Source organism: Tachypleus tridentatus, chromosome 13 (genome assembly GCF_004210375.1).
Source record: "Tachypleus tridentatus isolate NWPU-2018 chromosome 13, ASM421037v1, whole genome shotgun sequence".
Classification (NCBI taxonomy): domain Eukaryota; kingdom Metazoa; phylum Arthropoda; class Merostomata; order Xiphosura; family Limulidae; genus Tachypleus; species Tachypleus tridentatus.
The window spans coordinates 121,918,439-121,942,286 of NC_134837.1; the positions used below are offsets into that span (position 1 = coordinate 121,918,439).

At 36.9% G+C, this 23,848-nt stretch overlaps 2 protein-coding genes across 5 annotated transcripts in view; one reads left to right on the forward strand and one right to left on the reverse strand.

Annotated features, from left to right (window-relative positions):
* LOC143238922 (glutamate receptor ionotropic, NMDA 3A-like) overlaps positions 1-17,285 on the forward strand; it is a 47,593-nt gene extending 30,308 nt beyond the window's left edge. The window contains exons 3-9 of the mRNA XM_076479566.1: positions 2,082-3,132; positions 4,165-4,298; positions 5,463-5,610; positions 7,110-7,406; positions 8,033-8,152; positions 10,633-10,706; positions 14,297-17,285. Coding sequence (XP_076335681.1) covers positions 2,082-3,132; positions 4,165-4,298; positions 5,463-5,610; positions 7,110-7,406; positions 8,033-8,152; positions 10,633-10,706; positions 14,297-14,816 — 2,344 coding nt within the window. The 3' untranslated portion in view covers positions 14,817-17,285. The remainder of the gene's footprint in view (positions 1-2,081; positions 3,133-4,164; positions 4,299-5,462; positions 5,611-7,109; positions 7,407-8,032; positions 8,153-10,632; positions 10,707-14,296) is intronic.
* A 2,160-nt stretch (positions 17,286-19,445) lies between these two features.
* Positions 19,446-23,848, reverse strand: part of LOC143240641 (inactive tyrosine-protein kinase transmembrane receptor ROR1-like) — a 98,355-nt gene continuing 93,952 nt past the window's right edge. For 3 of the 4 annotated variants that reach the window (XM_076483397.1, XM_076483398.1, XM_076483399.1), the window contains one exon: positions 19,446-23,643. In XM_076483397.1, coding sequence (XP_076339512.1) covers positions 22,256-23,643 — 1,388 coding nt within the window. In that variant the 3' untranslated portion in view covers positions 19,446-22,255. The remainder of the gene's footprint in view (positions 23,644-23,848) is intronic. The other variant, XR_013021869.1, reaches the window with a different exon arrangement.

A 23,848-nucleotide genomic window follows, 5' to 3' on the forward strand; every position in this document is an offset into this window, starting at 1 on the left:
TGCTCGTGGGGGCCTTATAATGTGACGGTCAATCCCACTATTCGTCATAGTAGCCCAAGCGTAAGCGGTTGGTAATGATTTTTACTCTAGTTTACCACTGCAGATAGTCCTCGTGTAGCTTTGCGCGAAATTCAAAAACAAACAAACACATAAATACTTGTTTGGGTTTCCTAGTATTTTATATAATTATTTACCATGAAGCAGGCAAAAATACAGCTGTTCGACATCGTGCATCATATGGACCTCACCTGGACTGAACGCTCTAAAATAATCGACGAAGAGTGCACAGTTAAGTTCTAAATAAACCGACGAGAGAATAATTTAGAGTTCAGAAAATAGAAAGACAAGAGTGAAACCCTATAAGCTGAATGTAGTTTTTAAATTATCATTTCTTGAACTGGGACAACCGCGTACTGTATGTATCTCACCAGTGTGTGTGCATGTTTTCTTATAGCAAAGCCACATTTGGCTATCTGCTGAGCCCACCGAGGAGAATCGAACCCCTGATTTTAGCGTTGTAAGTACACATGTTTATTATCTTTCAAGTATCAATTAACAATAACACTACTTAACAAAATTATTACTTTTTCTTGTTCCTGGGCAGAAAGTGTTATTTCCCAATTGCGGGGGGCAAGTACTAGTCGACGAATATTTCTGATTCATACAATTGCTGCACACTTTATGTATGTTAGACTTACCATCTAGATTTGAAAACAACAAAAACGAAAATTTTAAGCGACTTTTGCATTTAAGTGGAGTTTAGTAAAATTGATCAATGAAAATTTTGATTGTTTTTTTTTATCATGAGCAATAATTATTACAAAAGTAATAATTTTATATAACATTTGTAATAAAAGAGTTGAATTACGTCGCTTACTTGGACTTGTCGGCATACTCGTGAATCTAAGCCTAACAAAAAAGGGTTAACCGTATTGACGTATGTATCTAAATTCCCTGCGAATGTTCGTATGTCTGAGTACATGTTTCTATTGGGGGTTTTAATTTTATCTTAATAAGCATTTTTGCATGGTTTGTATTTCTTTAAAAAAATTGAACACTCCAATGGACAAGAGTTATTGATTCATTATTCCTTTTTCTAAGTTACCTTACTATTTCGCTTCATTCCTATATTGTCAAATAAATTCGCGAGTGTTAGCGATGTAGTAACAAATCACCTGAAAAATCTGATAACATTATATTTTGTATTACATTTTCAAATACGTCAATGATTTATTAGTCACCTGTGCAGAGATCACACTCACATTCGTATTTTGAAGAAAGTTTTGAGTCACAAAATAAAACAAGAACGTTACTATATTCACATCACGTTACACGATTTCCGAACAGGTCCAAACTTTTTAACTTGCACTAATGAGAAGTGCCAAAAAAATCATTGTTTGTTGAATGTACGTAAGTGGTTTATTGCATACGCTACGAGAATAAAATTTATACGCTACAGTTAATACTATGTGTTGTTCTCGAGACCCGAGTAATTTGTGACCCAAACAGTAAGTGAAGAATAATAAATTTTTATCGACTACGCCATCTACAGGCGATACTACCACATGCACAAAAAAAAAAAAAAAAACTCATTGTAGGCTGGAGGATCGCCATGTGATTTTTTTTTCTAGTTCAAAGGCACTCAATGGGCTATCTGCACTCTGTCCACCGCGGAGATCGTAGCCTAGATTCTAAGAGTGGTAAATCAATACATTTAACGCTGATCCATTGTTTAATGGGCCCTAAGCAACTCTCGATTTCAGAGTCTGGCAAGTTGGCTTTGAATCTATGCAACAGCACAAAATATTCCATACTCTTTAATGAATTTTAAGAGTGATAGTCAATCCTTAGAGTAGAAGATATGCAACAGGATACTACATACCAGCTGACTGCTTCCCTCTGGTCAGTAGTTTAAAGATTAGGGACGGGGAATAGAATTTTAAACTATAGATTCGAGACAGAAATACGAACTGATTACACTGCCCAAACATAGACAATTTAAATAATAGTCAGGCATTGATGTTGGAATACCATAATGGATTGTCTTCAGAAGTCAATGATGTTTTTCATTTGTTTTTCAGTTCTTTGAAAGTTGTCCTGAGCAGCAACGACCACAGCACTCATCTCAAAAACAACACTCGTCCACGTAAACGACAGGGAACGTCGTCAGTGCTCGAGGTCTGGTACCTAGCGTCATCTAGCGAGGGTAATCGTCACTGGCACAACATAGGAAATGTGAGTGGCTCGTCCGTCCGTCTAGACACCTTCCTGTGGATCGGAGCAGAAAGGGTGGGAGCTCGACCTATTGGTAGACAGCGCTTCCGAGTGGCAACGAATTACAACCCTCCTTTTGTCCAACAGTCCACAAGGGTCAGCAATGGGAGCTGCTTAATGGGAATACCGTGTCTTCAGGTGCTGACCAATCGGAAAGACGAACTGGTGACCATCTTTTCCGACTACGCACGAGGTAAATCGGAAGGCAGTACGTACAATGTGACTTGTTGTTCTGGAATCACCATGGACCTACTGATGGACTTATCACGAGACCTGAACTTCGCTTATGACATCTACCTTGTGGCGGATGGTATGTTTGGCACAAGTCGCGGAGGTAAATCGTGGAACGGTTTGACGGCGGATCTCATCAGCGGAGCCACGCATCTGGTTTTCTCATCTTACAGCATTACTAGTTCTAGATACGAGGTCGTCGACTTCTCTGTCCCATACTTTCACTCCGGAGTCTCTTGTCTCGCTGCCTCAAAGTTACACAGTGTACCGCTATCGGCCTTCCTGGTTCCATTTAGTGTTCAACTGTGGGTCGCCATCTTCGCTAGCCTCAACGTCGCAGCTCTCGCTGCTGCCATCTATGAATGGATAAGTCCGTTTGGTCTGAACCCATGGGGTAGACAGCGGACCAAAAACTTCAGTTTGGCTTCGGCACTTTGGGTCATGTGGTCACTTCTCTTCAGCCACCTAGTGGCCTTCAAAGCCCCCAAGTCTTGGCCCAACAAGGTCCTGATCAATTTGTGGGGGTGTTTCAGCGTCATTTTCTTGGCGTCTTATACCGCTAACATAGCGGCTCTTTTCGCAGGCTTATTTTTTCAGCTTCGAGTTGACGACTTCCACGACTCTAGTGTAAGTACCAGTCAGTAATTCTGTACATGCACTAATACGTTCAACATTATTAAATACATTGACTGCCCATAAGCAATTAAAATTAGCACTCTAATAGAGTAAACAACTCACTACAAAATAAATACAACATTACGGAGATATTAAAACTCAGAATAACTCATCCATTACCAGTTTTTACGTTAGGTTAATATGGCCACAGACAGTATCTATTGTTTCTCGCAATAGAAGAATAATTCTGATATTTATTCTACTGTAATCTTGATTTGTTTTGTGCGTCTGTCCAAACACATGTTAACAACGTGACTATCAATTCTGACTAATTTTACAAAAATTTATTAAGTAACAGACCGATGTTTCAGATTATTCTTGGCCAATCTCTGACTAATAATATGACATTACAATAGTTTAGAATACCTACTAAACAGATAACAACAAAATGTATACGAAACATACGTCATTGCATGATGTCATAGCTTCCAGTGGTCTACGTGGCAGCGTGTTTCTTTCTAGCAAAGCTACATCTGGCTATGTGCTGCGTCCACAGACGGGAATCGAACCTCTAGGATGGCCGCTATCCCAGCGGAGGACATAACAATTTTCATTAACAAAGGAAGAACAACTGTACAATGTGACAGACAGATATTTATATTTTCCTGTTTATTAATGTATAATAATCAATGCACTACTGTTTTTCTTGTTTCTCTGGACATTTTTGGTTTTTTCAAGTGTTTATGGAAAAATAATATTTTGCTGTTATTTATATGTAAGTAACTTTAGATTTTTGTTGTTTCCATGGGAACAGTACCCAAGTTTTCGTTTGTTTCTATGGAAATAGCATCAGATTTTTAGTTTCTTGGTAACAGTTAAAGTGCTTTAAAAAGGGAAATACCAGCAAAATTTGTGACAAGTTTTCTAGAAGCTAGTAACAGAATGTAAAATAATTTCCTCTCGTTTCTAGTTTTGATGTTTTATCAATATGGACTGTAGATTAGCTACTGTTATATACTGTGATTATTTACATCGGTTCACTAGCTTTTAAATCAGCGAACAGGAGCTGTCAAAGGAAGTGCCGCTGAAGGTTACGTATACAGTGAGAACTCCAGACTGTGGCAACACATCCAGAAATACGGAGTTGGAACACTGGAAGAAGGCCTGGATAGGCTCAGGTCAGATCATTCTACTCGCGTGATTGTGTTTTGTAGGCTCGTGTCACGAAATTCTAGTCACGTGATTGTGTTTTGTAGTCTCGCGTCAAGTAATTCTAGTCACGTGATTATATTTTGTAGGCTCGTGTCAAGTAATTCTAGTCACGTGATTGTGTTTGGGAGGCTCGTGTCAAGTAGTTCTAGTCACGTGATTGTTTTTGCAGGCTCGCGTCAAGTAGTTTAGTCACGTGATTGTATTTTGTAGGTTTGCGTCAAGTAATTCTAGTCACGTGATTGTATTTTGCAGGCTCGGACACTTTTAGTCAAGTGACTATATTCTTCTATTTTCTTTTTTCGTGATTTTAATAAAGTAGATAGAACCTGCTACACATACATTGGAGTTTTGCGTCAATTATTAAGTGATTTTTCAGGTGTAGAGCAGCTCAAACACGAATGATAATGGTGTTATATAAAACCTGTATCAATTCTTGGTACGAGTTTCGACATAACTTCGTCAAGTTGAGCTCGTTCCGTACAAATGTACTTATTTACCGAAAACGTGCTTATAGATACATCGGACTTGTGTTTTTTGTTGTTGTTATAACAAATAAAGCTGTTCATTATTTTCTATTATTAGTTTTTTTTCCTGGCTCTAAAAACAACGGAATGAATTGATTGTCCCTGTAGTACAGCTCTGGGTTCGAATCTCTCTCTTACTATAAAATACTCCCTTCATTTTAAGCTGTGGGTACGTTATACTGTTAACTCTTAATAACCAGTTTTAATAAGCAGTTACTATAAGAAATTTCCGTTGGTTGAAGTGAAATAGTAATATCACGGTTTACATTAAAAATGTCTCCAATTATCGGGAGTTATAACTTATTTTGATCAACTATATTTTTCTTATGTTGCGCCCCAGTGGCTCAGCGGTATGTCTTGCGGACTTACAATCCTAGAAACCGGGTTTCGATACCCGTGGTAGGCAGAGCACAGATAGTCCAGTGTGTAGTTTTGTGCTTAATTCAAAACAGCAATTTCTTATGTATATTTTAATCCCAGAGTTTCTTCGTTATTCTTATTAAAAGAGACAAGTTTGTTAAAATAATCTTCAAGCAGTATTATTAGAAAGATAAAGTCTATTTTACTTTTATTTAACGGTTCACCAAATTTACTTTCTGACACTAGGAAAGGTAAATTGGACGTACTGATTGGAGACACTGCAGTGCTAGATTATTTTCGTGGTAACGAACCAGGATGCAACCTACACCTATTAGGAGACCCAATCTTCGACGATGCCTACGCAATAGGAATGCAAAAAGGATTTCCGATTAAGGTAATCTTAAACAACGTTTTATTTCACATAGTGTTCAACAGATGGCGGTACATAAAACTGTCTTGTTATCAGCCGAGATTAATAAAACGTCAATGTGTGTGATACTATGAACTTTTAAATGTAGGTACACTGAAAATTGTGTAAATAACTCTTACTTAGGGATTCGTAACATAAAACTACAAATCGTGGTTACAGTGAAGGTTCATAAAAATACCCTCGTATTATTGTTGGCTTTTAAGTACAGGGTGTTGGGAAAGTCGCTGTGCACTTATATATTTATTAACAGACAAAACTGCACAGTGACTTTCCGAACACCCTGTAGAAAAAAACTCTAGATTGTTTATTAAAATGTTCTATTTAATTACAAAATAAATAATGGGAAAGTTTCATATATCTAAGAGCTAATGAATTTTAACGAAACTATCTTTAGGGATTTACCATAAATATTTTTCTGTTTTGTTTTTGTTTATTAATTAATAATTACGTTTATTAAAATAAAATATTGCTTTAAACCCTGACTCGAGGTTTTCATTTTACAGTTTATCAGTTTCAGTTGAATAATCTGTCTGGAATTACTTATTGGGACTTAAATGTAACTATTACCCCAGCTTGTGGAAACGACAACAACCAATGTTGTTTAATAGTATTACTTTATTGTATAGTAAATGTTTTTACTAAAATACCTGAACAAGAATCTGGAGTTTCTCTTCAAACTGCAAGACATGAGAACATTTTCTGTTGACGATTACGTGTATTAAAACAATCACTCATGATAACAGATCACTTGACCCTTCAAAGACTTTTCACACAACTCTTAAGAAACATAACATTAAAAACCCACTATTTATTTTAATAAACTCATCAATTGCGCTTTTCAACTCCTTCAGTGGTGATGACAACTCGTTCGATAATTCATTCACCCTGCTATACGAGTAAAATTATCTTAACTAGAACCTAATTTGTCTTCTCCGGATCTTAAACTAGTGTACTCACGTTCCGTTATTCAGTACTATCATTAACTTCATTGAGATCCCAGTCATTTCAGAAAATAAAAGATCGTATCTGTGTATGACAACCTTCCAACTCTTCCCTAGTATCCCCTCCTCTGAACCCTTCCCAGTTAGTCAATATACTTATTATTTCAATTGAGGTCTTTCTTTTCAGGATATCTGTTACTAAAGCAACCTTATATGTGATATTATAAGTCTCCTTATCGCACTTTGTGTAATTATAACGATCTCAGCTCCATCTTTACGTTTCCTCAAAAATGATCTAGGTAGACAGCACTTCTAGTCACTTAACAGCGGTAACCGTTGAATTCACAATAATACATCTGCGTTTGACCAACCAGAATGTTATGGATGTGGCACACGTTTGTTGATTGCAGTCTCATATGATTGGCTTCTATTTCTTTCCGAACGCCATTTGTGTCTGTCTACATTAGAAATCTGTGAGGCTTCGTTTTAACTAAATAAATATGTTTGTCTCGACTTTTGTAGGATGCAATCTCTGACATGATTCTTCGTTACAACGAGTTTGGCTACATCGACCAGCTACAACAGAAATGGTATGGAAAAACCCCTTGTTTTGATTCTTCCGTTCATGGCCCAACCAAGCCCATGGGCCTGAGCATCAGGGCTGTGGCTGGAGTTTTCATCATGTTGTTAGTGGGAATTCTCGTTGGTGTCAGCATATTGGTGCTCGAACATCTGATGTTCCGTTATGCCCTACCTACCCTCAGGGAAAGACCTAGAGATACAGTTTGGAAAAGTCCTAATGTTATGTTTTTTAGCCAAGTAAGTTTGAGCGTTAACATAACAGCGTATCATTTCCAAGATGAATTGTGAAATAATCGCCATCTGTTGATGTGTTAAAACAATAATCCAGAACTTTGAAATTACCCCAGAGACATAAAATAAATTTTTATAGCTTGGAAAAGTCACAAATGAATAATTTTAGCCTTTAACTCTATTTGTATTTTCTTTGTGAAAACATGTTAATATATATATTTTTTATTTTTCTCAGTTAAAGACAAATAAAAATTTTAAAACTCGACCATACATACGTTGTTTCTTGGTGGCTGTTTACGTTATTTTCAAATATCAAACAACATCTACGTAGAACCCTTGGAGTTTTCTTCTCTGAGCAGACAGTGGATGAGTTTTAAAAATTTCATCGACGACATGGCAATACGCCTCAGCAGATCCTCTGATTTACAGTATGATCACATTAACAGTTTAACACATCAGTCTTTTTTCGGCCTATTATGGGTTTTTGCTGATGAGTACATGATAAGACTTGAATTCAAAGAACCGATAAGTGTTAAATACCACTGTTTTAGGCGTTATACATGTTTAATTAGGTCTAAGAAAAGTTCATTTTAAAGTCATTACAGTCTGGTCTTTTCGCTCACTCCGATCAGAAACTCTACCGCTTTATCAACACCGTGGAGCTAGTATCCCCTCATCACTCAGCTAAAGAAATCGTGGATAATCTGAGAGAGGGACAAATCTTCAGCCTTTTCCAGAAGAGTGTGAAAAGGGTACGTAAGGTTAAAACCCTGAATACCAATTTTTAACACCAGAACCTCCAAGGACGTAATAGGGCGGTATTCACTGTTAAGGTATCTTTCACAAACAGTATAGAGCGGTGCAAAGTTGAAATATATTTATTTAATTTTTCTGTGATTGTATGAAAGTACGTTTGAGGTTCGTCGTCTAAATTGTAAACAGTAGAGATATACCAATAGAAATGCCGTTCTTTACTAGCTTTGGATAAAAGTCCGTATTTTAATATATTCTTTTTTTTATTACTGTTGAATATCGCGCAAAGGCAGCTAGTCATCGCCACCCACCGCCAACTCTTGGGCTACTCTTTTACTAACGAATAGTGGAATTAGCCATCACATTATAACACTCCCACTTCTGAAAGGACGAACATGTTTGGTATGACGAGGACTTATTATATACTAGGGTTAGGTTATGTAGATTACATATTAGCAATATTTGTGTTCTCACATAATTAAGTCTCAAAGAAGTAAAGTTTTAAACCTGTAAGTTTTACTACCGTTGTCGCTATGTGCAAACACGTGAAGTCACATATTAGCCAATCGTTAATCGGTAGAGCGACTTAACTCACGTTTAAAGTTAGAACTTACGTACACGAAAAGATATTTTTAGTCACTTTGGAATCTATGTACTTCTCAAAGTGATCACAGTTTAAATTTCCGGTTCCCAATCTTCGTGTTCCATAATGGTCATTCTGCCGTTGGTATTGTACAACAGTGTTTTAAAGTCGCCGTTCCAAAACTCTCAATTGCTGTACGTAGAGGGCGCCCGAGGAACATGGCACGCATATACTCTTTTTTTTTTTTTAACAGACTTTACAATATAATGTCGTTTGTGTAATTAATTAGATATGAACTACTAGGTTGTCTAGATATCCAGAATTTTACTATATGCCGCGTTTTGTTAAATAATGCTAAGCCTTTTTTTTTTAAATAAGAATAAAATAACAGTCCATAACCCTTGAAAACAATTTTTGCTTCGTTTGAACTATGCGCAAAGCTACACACGGGCTTCCTGCGCTAGCCGTTCCTTTGACAAGGAGAACACCATCTTTGGAAAGATAGATACCAGACCAGTATCAGATCGACTAAAGGGGACACAACTATCCCAAGTTGCCCCCTTAAATCCTTCACTGAACGAGTCAGTTTTGTAATAAGTAAACTTGTAAAAGAGATATCTCAAAACCTGCCCTACGTTTGACACTGTGTAATGCTTTCTTCAGTAACCACTAAATGTTGTACATCAGCACAGATAATTAACTAAAGTTAAAGTTATTGCACGTGACTATAGTACATGTATTCACGTGATTTACATCATGCGGGATACACCATGGCTCGTGAAAAAATTACGTTGGAATTTTAATACCATTTAACCATTATTTTACTTTTTCTTTTTTTCAAACTGCGATGATTTTGTTTTTAGGAGGTGTGATTTGCTAAGCCTGAAACACTTGTTTGGTTGCTAAGCATGAAACACTTGTACAGTTGCTTAGCATGAAATACTTGTACAGTTGCTAAGCCTGAAACACACGTATGGTTGCTAAACCTGAAACACTTGTACGGTTGGTTGCTAAGCCTGAAACGCCTGCTCGGCTGAGATTGTTAACCTTTGATCTAATACATTCTTGTACTATATCGTTATGTTGTTTTAACACAGTTTAACTACCAAATTACAGTTCACTACCGAAACCTAAGTATTTGTTTGACTGGTTGGTTTGAACTGGGAAGAACATGATGATTCACCAACTTACTACCAGGAATATAACAGTAAATTTCATACTCCTGATTTATTCTAGTGGTTCCCAAAATTTTCCAGCTCACGTATCTCATTCGGTTCAAACCTTTTTCTTGTTAAAGTATAAACCCAGGAGTAATTTAAAAACAAACGAAAAATCCTGGTAGTAAAAATTAATAACATTAATGGGAAGGGTATGATTGTTTTGTATCTGGAAAATTCACAACTGTGTGATTACATTTATGTCAGTTTGAAGGCGAGTCTATGCAAACAGGCGAAGAGTTGTACAGCAGATGTAATTGGACATCTTATAATGATGTTTATAAATTTCGCATTAACATGTTTACTACAAACATTAACTCCACGTACCACAGTTTGATAAACCCTCAATTGTTCGAGAGAACTTTTTATATGAAAACTTTATTTCACTTCATAATAAATCCAAACACTAAGTGCTAGAGACTTATGCTTTTCCTGTTTTATTCGGACTTAAACACTAGAATCCGGGTTTCGATACCCGTGATGGGCAGAGCACAAATAGCCAGCCCATTGTCTAGGTTCAAAATAAAGAAAGTCACCAAAACAAGTACGAACAAATGTGAAACGTAACACTTCCAAACAAATGAACCTCTTTCATTTTGACGTTTGAAAGAAAGTTCTAATTTTGTTCTTAAACTAAAACTGAAAAAGTTTTATCGAATGTAATTTTTCTATCTTTTAGAAAGCCAAGGAAGAGCTGCGAAGGAAGAAAAGCAAATCTCAACTGTTTGAAGTCATTCAAGAAATAAGAAATGTGTAAGTAGAGACGATATAAGTACATATGATGTATTAGTAACTCTTCCTAATTGTTACAGTCGTTGTATCACTAAAGTAGAGACGACATAAGTACATATGATGTATTAGTAACTCTTCCTAATTGTTACAGTCGTTGTATCACTAAAGTAGAGACGACATAAGTACATATGATGTATTAGTAACTCTTCCTAATTGGTACAGTCGTTGTATCACTAAAGTGGAGACGACGTAAGTACATATGGTGCATTAGTAACTCTTCCTAATTGGTACAGTCGTTGTATCACTAAAGTAGAGACGATATAAGTATCTAGGACGTATTAGTATCTTTTCCTAATTTTAACAACCTGCATGGTTACCGGAGTTTGTATATGACACATATGAATCTAAACAGGTATTGTGGTTGGGTTACGTGTGTCTCAACAGTTATTGTAGTTTGGTTACGTGTATCTCAACAGTTATTGTAGTTGGGTTACTTGTGTCTCAACAGGTATTATTGCTGGGTTGCGTGTGTCTGAACAGGTATTACTGTTGGGTTGCATGAGTCTCACCAGCTATTGATATTAGATTACGTGTGTCTATATAGCTGTTGTTGTTGTGTTACATGTGTCTCACCTGGTATTTTCGTTAGGTTACTTGTGTCTCAACAGGTATTGTTGTTGGGTTACGTGTGTCTATATAGCTATTGTAATTGGATTACTTGTGTCTCAACAGGTATCATTGCTGGATTACGTGTGTCTAAACAGATATTATTGTTGGGTTGCATGTGTCTCACCAGGTGTTGTTGTTCGATTACTTGTGTCTAAATAGATATTGTTGTTGGTTTGAATATGTCTCAACCGGTATTGTTGTTAGATTACTTTTGTCTCAGCAAGTATTTTTTTTTGGGTTGTGTGTGTCCCAACAGGTACTATTGTTGAGTTACGTGCGTCTCAACAGTATTATCGTTGGGTTACTTGTGTATAAAAAGGTGTTGTTGTTGGGTTGCGTGTGCCTCAACGGGTATTGTTGTTGAGTTGCGTGTATTTCAATATCTATTGTTGTTGGATTACGTGTGTCTAAATAGGTATTGTTTTTGGGTTGCGTGTGTCCCACCAGGTACTATTCTTGAGTTACGTGCGTCTCAACAGTATTATCGTTGGGTTACTTGTGTTTAGTTGTTTTTGAATTAAGCACAAAGCTACACAATGGGCTATCTGTGCTCTGCCCACCACGGGTATTGAAACCCGGATTTTAGCGTTGTAGGTCCGCAGACATACCGCTGAGCCACTGGGGGGCTACTTGTGTCTAAACAGGTATTGTTGTTGGGTTGCGTGTGCCTCAACGGGTATTGTTGTTGAATTGCATGTATTTCAATATCTATTGTTTTTGGGTCACGTGTGTCTCAACAGGTATTGTTGTTGGGTTACTTTTGTCTCAGCAAGTATTGTTTTTGGGTTACGTGTGTCCCAACAGGTATTGTTGTTGGGTTGCGTGTGCCTCAACGGGTATTGTTGTTCAGTTGCGTGTGTTTCAATATCTATTGTTGTTGGGTTACGTGTGTCTAAACAGGTATTGTTTTGGGTTGCGTGTGTCTCAGCAAGTATTGTTGTTGGGTTACTTTTGTCTCAGAAAGTATTGTTTTTGGGTTACGTGTGTCTAAATAGGTATTGTTTTTGGGTTGCGTGTGTCCCACCAGGTACTATTGTTGAGTTACGTGCGTCTCAACAGTATTATCGTTGGGTTACTTGTGTTTAGTTGTTGTTGTTTTTGAATTAAGCACAAAGCTACACAATGGGCTATCTGTGCTCTGCCCACCACGGGTATAGAAACCCGGATTTTAGCGTTGTAGGTCCGCAGATACCGCTGAGCCACTGGGGGGCTACTTGTGTCTAAACAGGTATTATTGTTGGGTTGCGTGTGCCTCAACGGGTATTGTTGTTGAGTTGCATGTGTTTCAATATCTATTGTTGTTGGGTCACGTGTGTCTCAACAGGTATTGTTGTTGGGTTACATTTGTCTCAGCAAGTATTGTTTTTGGGTTACTTTTGTCTCAGCAAGTATAGTTTTTGGGTTACGTGTGTCCCAACAGGTGTTGTTGTTGGTTGCGTGTGCCTCAACGGTTATTGTTGTTGAGTTGCGTGTTTTCAATATCTATTGTTGTTGGGTCACGTGTGTCTAAACAGGTATTGTTGTTGGGTTGTGTGTGTCTCAACGGGTATTATTGTTGGGTTACTTTTGTCTCAGCAAGTATAGTTTTTGGGTTACATGTGTCCCAGCAGGTACTGTTGTTGGATTACATGTGTCTCAGTAGTATTATCGTTGGGTTACTTGTGTCTAAACAGGTATTGTTGTTGAGTTACGTGTGTCTCAACGAGTATTGTTGTTGGGTTATGTGTGTCTAAACAGGTATTGTTGTTGGGTTACGTGTGTTTCAACAATAAATCTTAGCGAAATCAAAAATATCGTACAGTAATACGGTATTTTAAATAATTTGTTTCATCCATTAAATATATCTACACGCTATATGTTGGATGTCTTTGTACTTCAGAGATATGGGTACTTTTTAGCAACATTTTTCATAAATATTTTCTACGTAGCTCTTTCTGCCGGCCACTAATACTAAACATAATAAACGTGAACCTCAGTTTTTGCTATGAAAAAATTTGGCTGAAACAAAGTTTATCATTACCTAAAAGGTAAAGGCCGTTTCTTTCCTTCTAAATTTATTGCTTTGAGAGCCTGCCATACAACGTCTTGTAGCCTTTTGCATCACTTTAGTGAAGGGCAACTTTCTCATCATGAAACTTGTACATAGTTCTTAAATTTCCCACCAGGTACTTTGTTTGTTTGTTTTTTTTTGAATTTCGCACAAAGCTACTCGAGGGCTATCTGTGCTAGCCCTCCCTAATTTAGCAGTGTAAGACAGCTAGTCATCACCACCCACCGCCAACTCTTGAACTACTCTTCTACCAACACATAGTGGGATTGACCGTCACATTATAATGCCCCCACGGCTGAAAGGGCGAGTATGTTTGGCGCGACCGGGATGCGAACTCACGGCCCTCAGATTACGAGTCGCACGCCTTAACACTCTTGGCCATGCCGTGCCCTTTTTGAAAAGTAAATGTGAAATAAACACACTTCTCTTTGTTTTTTGTTTTGAATTTCGCACAAAGTTACTAGAGGGTTATCTGTGCTAGCCCTCCCTAATTTAGCAGTGTAAGACTAGAGGCAAGGCAGCTAGTCATCACCACCCACCGCCAACTCTTGAACTACTCTTCTACCAACACATAGTGGGATTGACCATCACGCTTGGCCATGCCGGGCCTTCCACCAGGTACTACTCCTATCTTGTGTGGAAGTTCACACAAGCAGTGATTTTGACATTGTGTCTTGATTATCTCACTGACGTTATAATTAGCAGTTTTGGTATTCTGCCGAAAATCCAGGTAGTTGTACGAGTATGCGTAGTTATTTACTAATGCTTTATTAATTGTTACTGTTTTTAAACTTTTCTTGTGGACGGGCTTTTAAAAACTAAATCATAATTAAATTTTCCTGCACCACTGATTTGATAAAACTCAAAGTTGAATAATGCTTTTTTGTCTCAGGGTTTACCAAGACCAGGAAACAGTAGCTCCAATCGACGATCTGACTTCCTCAGTAGAAAGAGACAACATATCAGGCGATCGTGACCTTGTCAAAAACCACCTTCTTCAACAAAGAAGAGCATCATCGAGAAAGCAAGTGTCCTCATGGTTAAGGAATAAAACAATATCTCAAGATTGTGATCAACCTTTGGGGCCCATTATTCCACATCAGGAACGACTTTTGATGTGTCCAAGAGGATGTACACATTCTTTATCATCCAGGTCTGCTGTCCAACCATCGGACATTACGATGTCGCTTTCCAATTATTCAGTGTCTTCTTCCTCCTCTGCGCTTCCTTCATTACCTCGTCGCCATGACTGTATCTCCAGTTTTAGTCTTAACGATCTTTCATCGAATGGTTCCAGGGGGTATCAACGCAGAAAGGTGACGGAAAGGTCCACCAAAAAATCGTTTTCTTTAACAGACCTTAGGACCTTAAAAGCAGAGAACGCCTTGATGAACTCAGTGCTGCAGAGTTAAAAAATAGTGACGAATACAGGAAGTTCAAGTCAGATCTTTCAAATCACCAGGAACACCGGTCTGCTTTTTTACTTCAAAATGTCTTGGATGTTGAACATCTCTATTCCATGTCCAAAGATGACATTATAAGAATGTGGAGCGCCACGGAGCGGCAGTTGTTCAACACATTAACAGAGGCCTTGAAACAAAAATCTGAATTAGAAGAGAAGCTGTCGTTCCTTCAGAAGGCTCTTCTACGTCCAACGTCCACCATGAAAAATAAAGTGATTACGGTGAACGTTCCATAGTGAGAACGTACTGAAACCACCCGCTAGGACTAAACATCATACAGATTCCACGCATGTTTTCTTTGTTTGTTTATACAGGTACTATCTAGAGTGAATGAAATATAGGGGATACTTTGAACCAAAAAATATTTGTGTGTGTATGAAAGGTAAAGAAGTACTCATGTTGACTTGAAAAGATGAAGTGTATTAGATTGTGGACCAAAGTTACTGTTACCATGAATAATTTGATATATATCTTACTAATAACATTGTAGATTGTTAATATATTAGTATGTAGAAAAATAATATCATACGAGAAGTTCCATCAAGACATTTTTTTCCTATAGCTGTATTTTTTCTGCAACAAATGAATTGTATTTAACTTTATTCTAAACATATTTAGTTACGTGTTTACTGAAGAGTTTCGACAATTTGATTAGCTAATTAAGTCGTATACTGTCATTGGTTACAAAAGTATTTTCATTCTATTTCGGTACTTGTTCAAATTTAGGCTTAGCGCATTCTAACTCGCCATGTTGTAATACAGTAGAAATGACGATGTTTGATGAGGTGAGTTAAAAAATATAAAAGTGGTTTTAAATACAAGCACTCACCAAGTCTTGTAAGTGGTTCATAATTATGACAAAAAATGTTTTTTGGTAATAAAACTCCATATACACACTTTAACGAGAAACAAAAAGGAATAATGATACCTTCGCTTGATGTCAGCCATTTTTATTTTTAAGCTAAAAAAGCCTCACTCTCGCACTTATTTTTTCTTTTTCATCAAATACTATTCCTTAAGAAGATGTGGCTTTATTATTTTTGTAAACTGATCTTATGAGCGTCATCTGGTTTATTTTATAGAGGGATGTGCAGACACTAAGAAACTTGATGAGTTTTTGTCAAAACCTGGTGCACGCTTGAAAAACACAGGTTTTTAAATTATTTTAGTATCAAATTTGCATCGTTTTATGAACCATTTCACCTATAAAATGTAAATGTCTTTCTTTCGTTATTTTTGATAAATTAGGAAACTTTAGGCAAAAAATGAAAATCAAAACAAATGAATAATGCAAATTTAAGAAATAAAATATCGCTGTGAATAAATTACATAAGACACGAAAAAATTTATTTATTTACAAAATCACTAGCGTTAGAAACTAAAACTAATTTAAGAAAAAATGAATTTTTATAACACTTTTTTTTGTAGAAAAATTTTAGCTGCGATATAGCAGGTAATGGAATTGTTTCGAATTTGTTTTTTCGTGTACAAACGTTTATATCATAGCTCTATCTCATGACCGATTTGAGATCTAATTACAAACAGGCTCTTTTACAAATAGTAACTGTAACATCAAGAGTTCTAATAATAGTTTAATATCATTTGAGTGATAGTTTAACTTCATAGTTTGTGACTGTATTGTTTTTATGTATTGCTGCTACAGTCTGGATCATATAATTTACTGGTCCTATTTTGAACCGAAATGTTGTGAGGAGAAAAGAGGCCAAGATTTTAACGTCACGTACAAGTTAAAGCAAATTGTACTTGTCAGCCTAACATCAGTGTACCTTTTTTAAAAGACTATTTATTCTATGTTACCTTGTTGTTTTCTCAGTGCAAGGCTATATAATGGGCCATCTGCGCTCTGTAAACCGCGAGGAATCGAACTCCGGATTTTTAACTGACTTACCGAGGAAAGAAGCTGTGCGTAAAAACGATTTATGACAATGAGTAGATAACCTCTAAACCGCGGGGTTCAAACCTTGCAACGTACACAGTGCAAAAAGCCTATTATGGAGCTTAGTTTTAAAAGAAACAAGTAAATAATAAATAATTCCATTTTAATATCTGCTTATTAACCCTAATTGTTGAATCTTTTGAAATACTTTATTACGAGAAGGGTATATATTTAAAATGTCATTGAAAACGATTAAACTATGCATTTACAAATGAAAATGTAATTTCAATAAGAGAAACATGGCGGCTGCCTTTTTTCTAAGTTTTGTAGTCAGCATCTTACAAATAAAAAGTATCTTACAAGCGCATTTTTTGACAGATTGTTTAAGCAGAGTATTCATGATGAAACTTTATAGAATGGACTGACCTGAAGACGAGAGGCAGAACACTTTCGAAACGTCGTGCTCTACACTTGTGTCACTTCAACAGGCAGTTACCGTCCATTCTACCAAGTTTTATCAAGCGCCATCTCTTAGGGATATGCACAATTAATAGCTACGATATTTCGCATTTCGTGAAAATTTAATGCTTTTCGATATCAGTTCCTTGTGCTTCTCTTTAAAACAAAAAATAAAACACTTATATGTTTATTTAAAGTGGGTGTATGTTTTTGTTGTTTTTTACTAAATTAAAAATAGTTCAATTTACACGGTAACACTTGAAGATATATCAATATTGCCAGGTGGGTTAAGGCGTGTGACTCGTAATCTGAGGGTCACGGGTTTGCATCCCCGTCGCACCAAACATGCTCGTCTTTTCAGCCGTGAAGACGTTATAATGTTACGGTCAATCCCACTATTCGTTGGTAAAAGAGTAGCCTAAGAATTGGCGGTGGGTGGTGATGACTAGCTGCCTTCCTTCTAGTCTTACACTACTAAAATTAGGGACGGCTAGCGCAGATAGCCCTCGAGTAGCTTTGCGCGAAATTCAAAAACATACACACACATATATCAATATTTATTTCAAAATGTCCAAAGATGGCGCTGCATGAATACACAAATACCAAAGCAATATGAATTATAATCCCGAATGCTAATAGGGATCCCTAATTTTTTTTTTGAAGGGGGTGTATAAAATATTATCAGACCCTGATTTTTGTTCACACAGTGACGACATTTAGTCAATGCAGTATCTTGATTATCTTTCATTAAAAGCTAATAGGAAACTCCCTCTATTGAAAGTAAATTACTTGCATTCTGGCTACTCAATGACCCTTCTTTCTTGTTGGCTAGTGGTAGTACTGCATGTACAAAAGTGGATTAGATGTACAAAGTAGATGACTAGTTTCTTGTGTTGCGTTATATTTTCAATCGCATGAAGCAGATAAGAAATTTAAATAATTTAATTACATTTGATCAAGGAAAAAATAGAACGCAAATAAAATAAATATTTTTAGAAGTTTAGACAGTTAAAATGAGACCCGAGCTGCTAAAATTTCAAGATTCAGAAAAATCTTCGAAAATGTATTTCCATAGGTCTGTAGGTCTGTGGTGGGTTTATTATCGCTTAAAATGATATTTATAACAGCCTTAAAACTATGGCAGCGCCATCTACCATCTCTGGTTATAGTTCTCATTATTGTTAATTTAAGCTATTTTAAATTTTCTGTAATTGACCCTGAAGGACCTCTGTTTCAAATATGTGTCCATCATACTTAGGTACAAAATAAAAGGTAAGCCTACAGTTTAAAATTTTTCACTAATCAAAACTTTATCAGACATGCGAGGTCTGTTACTATAAATTTTCTACAAATAATTTTCTTTCCCGCGGAGGAAAAACAAGAGAAAATGGCGTAAAAATACTAAAATGTCTAAAAAGAAGCAAATAATTTTATACAATTTCAAAACGCCTATAAAATTATAATAAATACTGTGACATTAAATAAAGATATGCTTCTGTTTCCTTTCCAAATTTATGTATACGTTTAATTACTAATTTGGATTTAAACGATTGTGCGTTTTTTGTTTTTGTTATTTCCGCTTTCTGCCGTCAGAATTCTAGATAGAGAAGAGGCAGACGAAAGATGGCGGCTCCCATGGTTAACATTTCCAGTGCAATACATTTTAATTCACTATTAAATATATTTGAAGTGGAGGTGTACCTCGTAGCTGATGATGTAATTATGAAAATCGTAGATACGTACAAATTTGGCTTAAGAAACGTTAATGTTGATGCCTTAAACACACGAGTTAAGCCATTATCAAATCACGTTTTGCTAACGTGACCTTTCTCAGTGCTTCACGTTTTTGTACGAACTTCTGCGAGAACAAATCTCAATCTAATTCGTGAAGACGAGAAACCCACTTGAAGTACAAATGATATCTCAAGACCGCTGGTATAGGTATTAAAACATTAATTAAAAAAAGTACAGAACAAATGACCTAAAAAAGTCGCAATTTTCTTCTGTACTATATTTTAATTAATGTTTTAATACCCATGTTAGCCGTCTCGAGAAGACAGATCACAATCTAAGCCTACTGGCAGAGATAGACAGGAACAAAGAGTCATTAAAATCGTGTTAAGGATTAAAGAGTGCTTGAGGTTATAATTATGAAAACGATAACAAAGTAGGTTAGCATATTAAGTACGGATAACAGAACTTATTAAAAATTAACAATGAAAAACGATCACAAAAATTTTATTTTTCAAACATAATTCGCAATGTTACACGTTAACTGTCCTCTTAAATAAAACAGAAAAGAGGATTTGATCGTGTAGCTTTAATGCATCTGCGGGTTAAGAAAAACAAGCTCACATTCTATATTTATACACTTATATAAAACAAACTGGTCCTTTGGTCTGTTTTCTCCACATCACAAGTTATTGTGAATAAATCAACTCAATTATAATGAAATGTGTTATAGCAATCCGGGTGAATACCTCCACCCCCCAAAAACATAAACGGACAAACAGTTCGGTATTTACACGAATTTCAAGTTTTATTACACGAAGCTGACACAAACAAAGATATTTAATGTTGTGCAAAGCAAAGGTTGATGATATCACCTGTATTCAGTAAACCCACATAATGAACGACACACACGTTCCCGTGAAGCCAACAAATACACGTTTTATACTGGAATTTCAGATACATCATAACAAACCTGTTACTACAATCACTCTGACTAAATACAGTAATGAAATTGCAATTTCATATGGCTAAAACATACTGAAAAGCCAAGAACGATGCTATAATTTTACACAGATATATACAGGAGTATGAGGCATACTTACAGTTTATATCTTTGGTTACAATAATTAGACTCCATAATAAAAACCCCAGCCATTCAACAACTGTGAAAGAAAAACTATCCATGAAGTACATAAAATATGAACAAGGGTCCAAGGTTTGAAACACGATGGTACTGGAAGTTCTTCATTTTTAATCTGTGGGTAAGTTATTTAAAGTAAGAGTGGATTCCTTTATTCCGTTCACGGAGAGAGTCAAGTCCACTGAGACGGCGGGTGCTTCTGGCTAATTGCTCTCTTTCTGGTCAATAGTTCAAAACTAGAGATGGATATACTTATATATTCATATTTATGTAGGGTGTGTTGAAATAAAAAAACAACAACTAATTCCTTACTACGAATGTTTTCAGAAATTTCATACTTTGAAGAACATTCTGTATGCCTGAACATTTAAATGTTCAGGTGCCACGTCCGACGGACACACAGTCAAACGACATTTACTTCAAGTAAACTTTTAACTTTAAATTTCTGTTTGTTTTTCTAATTCAATAGCTCGTAGTGAGTAGACGGATATACTCTCTACGTTTTAGAGCTATATATAATTATTAATGTCGTTTTTGAGACTTTTATTAATGGGAACACAAGTTAGTAGTAAGTGGTTTAAAATTAATGTTAAAACACTATTTTTGTTTGGTTAACCAACAAGCTATAACCCTGAGTACAAAGACTTGTAGCTTATGGTTTTTATTGTTTTAGTTGTGGGGGTACCGCAAGTACTCCGGTTAATTGTATCTGTTAATGTATATAGACAGAGTTAATGTATAGTTAGTTATGTTTACTCGGGACTGTGGGCTGGAGCCATGTTACAGTCACCAAGGAAAGGTTAGTAAAAACTACACCTCCAGGCTGTGGGCTGGAACCGTGTTACAGACACCAGCAAACCTACACCTCTGGGCTGCAGGCTGGAGGCGTGTTACATTTACCAAGGAAAAGTTAGTAAAACTAGACCTCTATCCAGGCTGTGGGCTGGAGTGTGTTACACCTACCAAGGAAAAGTTAGTTGAAACTACACCTCTGGGCTGTGGACTGGAGGTATGTTACACCTACCAAGAAAAAGTTAGTTGAAACTACACCTCTGGGCTGTGGACTGAAGTACGCTGCAACCACCAAATAAGCAGGTTCAAACTAAACCCACTTGAAACTCGTAGCTGGAACTCAATATCATTTCTTGTAAACCATTTTATTATCTAAGCCTAGAAAATAAATATTAGAATGACTTGAACCCATTGCCTGTGTAAGTTCTCTGTTCAGATCAGATAACGGTGATCCAACAGTTGTAAAAGAATGTGGTTATGCTTGTGTTGTAGGTAAACTCGCTCGTCTACAAAACAGAATACACACGTAATTGGTTTAATATGAATACCGTGGTGTATTTAACTTATAAAACACTGATTGCAATTAGAGGTCCTTCTTACACACCCTTATATAGAACACAACAGAGTGGGGCAGTTTCAAAATGACCAGTATGAAACTGGCCATCAACTTGTTATTTCATCCATTTGATCTTTTAAAATATTCTTCTTACTTCGTGTTTCTCTCTGTTTCTTCCAATGTTTACACTTAGCGGTCAGATTTAGAATTTATTTTTAATAAAGTCGAATTAAACTGGGAAACAATTACAATGTACATTGTTACTCTGTCTGTGTATATCCTTTCATGAACCTTGAACTGACAGTTCTGCTTAATATTATTGAAACGTTAAGGAATTCGCAAAATAATAAACTTTTACTCTGATTTGGTGTTGTTATTATTATTAATAACTTTATAGTGCTTTAGATATTTTATTAGATTTCTGTTTCTAATAATCACGATAAATGAGGTGATTGTATTTCTCCCAACAATCGTTTTAATATATTAACCTCCACTATTTTGTAGCAGAAGTACAACGTATTAACATATATATCTATACTTTATAATAATTCTGTAGTTGCTTTCTTACGCCATAACTTATTATCATACAACTTCTTCTGTCCTTGATACTGACCAAAGTGGTTCCAGAGTGCTCTTGTAAATGTTAAAAAGGAGAGTTGAAAGTAGATACAACAAGGCACAGAGAAACACACAGTTCCTAGTGGTGACAACACTTTTTTAATAACTACAAAACCCTCAAGTTAGTTTTTCTGTGGTGAGGATTAAATCAAATCATTGTTAATCCTTAGACACTTTTCCATTTTATGCAGCAGTTACACATTCGACACTTTCCCATCTTGAGCAGCAATGTAAGAAGCAATTGGAGAGGATGATGATGATGCGACAGGTTTGGACAGGTGAGTCCCAGGCTTAGCTTGCAAGTACGCAGGGAAACCTTCCTTACAGGTGCTGAGAGTAGGTTTAGAGTTGGGGCCAACTCTGATTTGAGGCTGTCCATTACTGTGGCCTGGCATTTGTGAAAGGTTACTACTCAAATTCGTGGACCCCGTGTTGTTGCTAGGGCCTGTGCTACTGTGCTGACTTCCATTGTTAGTGCTGGCAGAATGGGCCACACTGAGGGTCCGAGCGTGCATTGCCTGCCACGAACACAGCCGAGCATGCAGCTCCCGGAAGGATGGTCTCCGTGACGGAATCTCGTGCCAACATTCTACCATCATGGCGTACATATGTGGCGGGCACATTTCTGGGCAGGGTAGGAGTTGTCTGGTGCGAATCATGTCAATTACTTCTTGGTTGTTGTAACCGTAATATGGTTGAAGACCAAAGCTGAACACTTCCCACATCACAACTCCAAAGGACCACACATCACTTTCTGTAGAAAACTTTCCATATAGAATAGACTCTGGAGGCATCCAACGGACTGGAAGCAGAGACTTAGACTGAACTCTGTAATAATCTGAAGAATAGATGTCCCGAGAAAGACCAAAATCGGAAATCTTTACTGTAAGTCCTTCATCAACCAAACAGTTTCGAGTGGCCAGATCCCGATGGACGTAGTGATGGCCCGACAGAAATTCCATTCCACTTGCCACCTGACGAGAAATATGGAGTAAATCTGGAAGCTCCAGAAGTTGTTTAGTTCTTTTCTCTTCATTTATAGAAATGTCAGAGAGGGGGCAGTGCGAGATAAGGTATTCGTGAAGGTCACCTTTTGTCATGTATTCAAACAACATACATAGAGGTTCTTTTTGAAAACAAACACCCAACAGACCCACAATGTTAGGGTGTTGAAGACCTGACATCATTTCTGCTTCTCGCCAGAAGTCCTGCTGCGTTTTGAAAGTGGCGTCTTCTTTGAGTGTCTTAATGGCTACCAAAGCAGCTGACCCAGGTCCGTGGATTCCCAGCAGTTCGCCTCTATAGACCTTGCCAAAGGCTCCTTCTCCTAACTGCTGGAGAAAACGGATAGAGGTCAGTGGAAACTCTGGAACTCTTATTTTGGACTTTGACATTAAAGAGTTCATTTCCACTCTCTGGCTGTAACCTTGTTGACTGGGAGGACAAGCGGCCATCTTGGATAGTTTACTGGAAGTCGGAGGATGATTAGAACGTCGCTTCATGCACCAAATACCAACAGCCAGACCCAGAAATATCACAACAGCAGTTGTAGGGAAGAAGATGTACAGCCACGTGTAGTCCGCTGTAATGAAACAATAACATTTAGTAAATATACAAACATTTAATACTTTTAGGCACGTCTCAGGAAATACAATTTACTATAAAAAAACAAGTTCACTCGCGAAGGGTGCTGGCAGAATCTCCCACTTTTCAATCTGCCCCACTAAAAATGTATCAGATTTAGGAAAGTTACTCTCAGGATAAATAGTAGAATGAAATAACTCTAA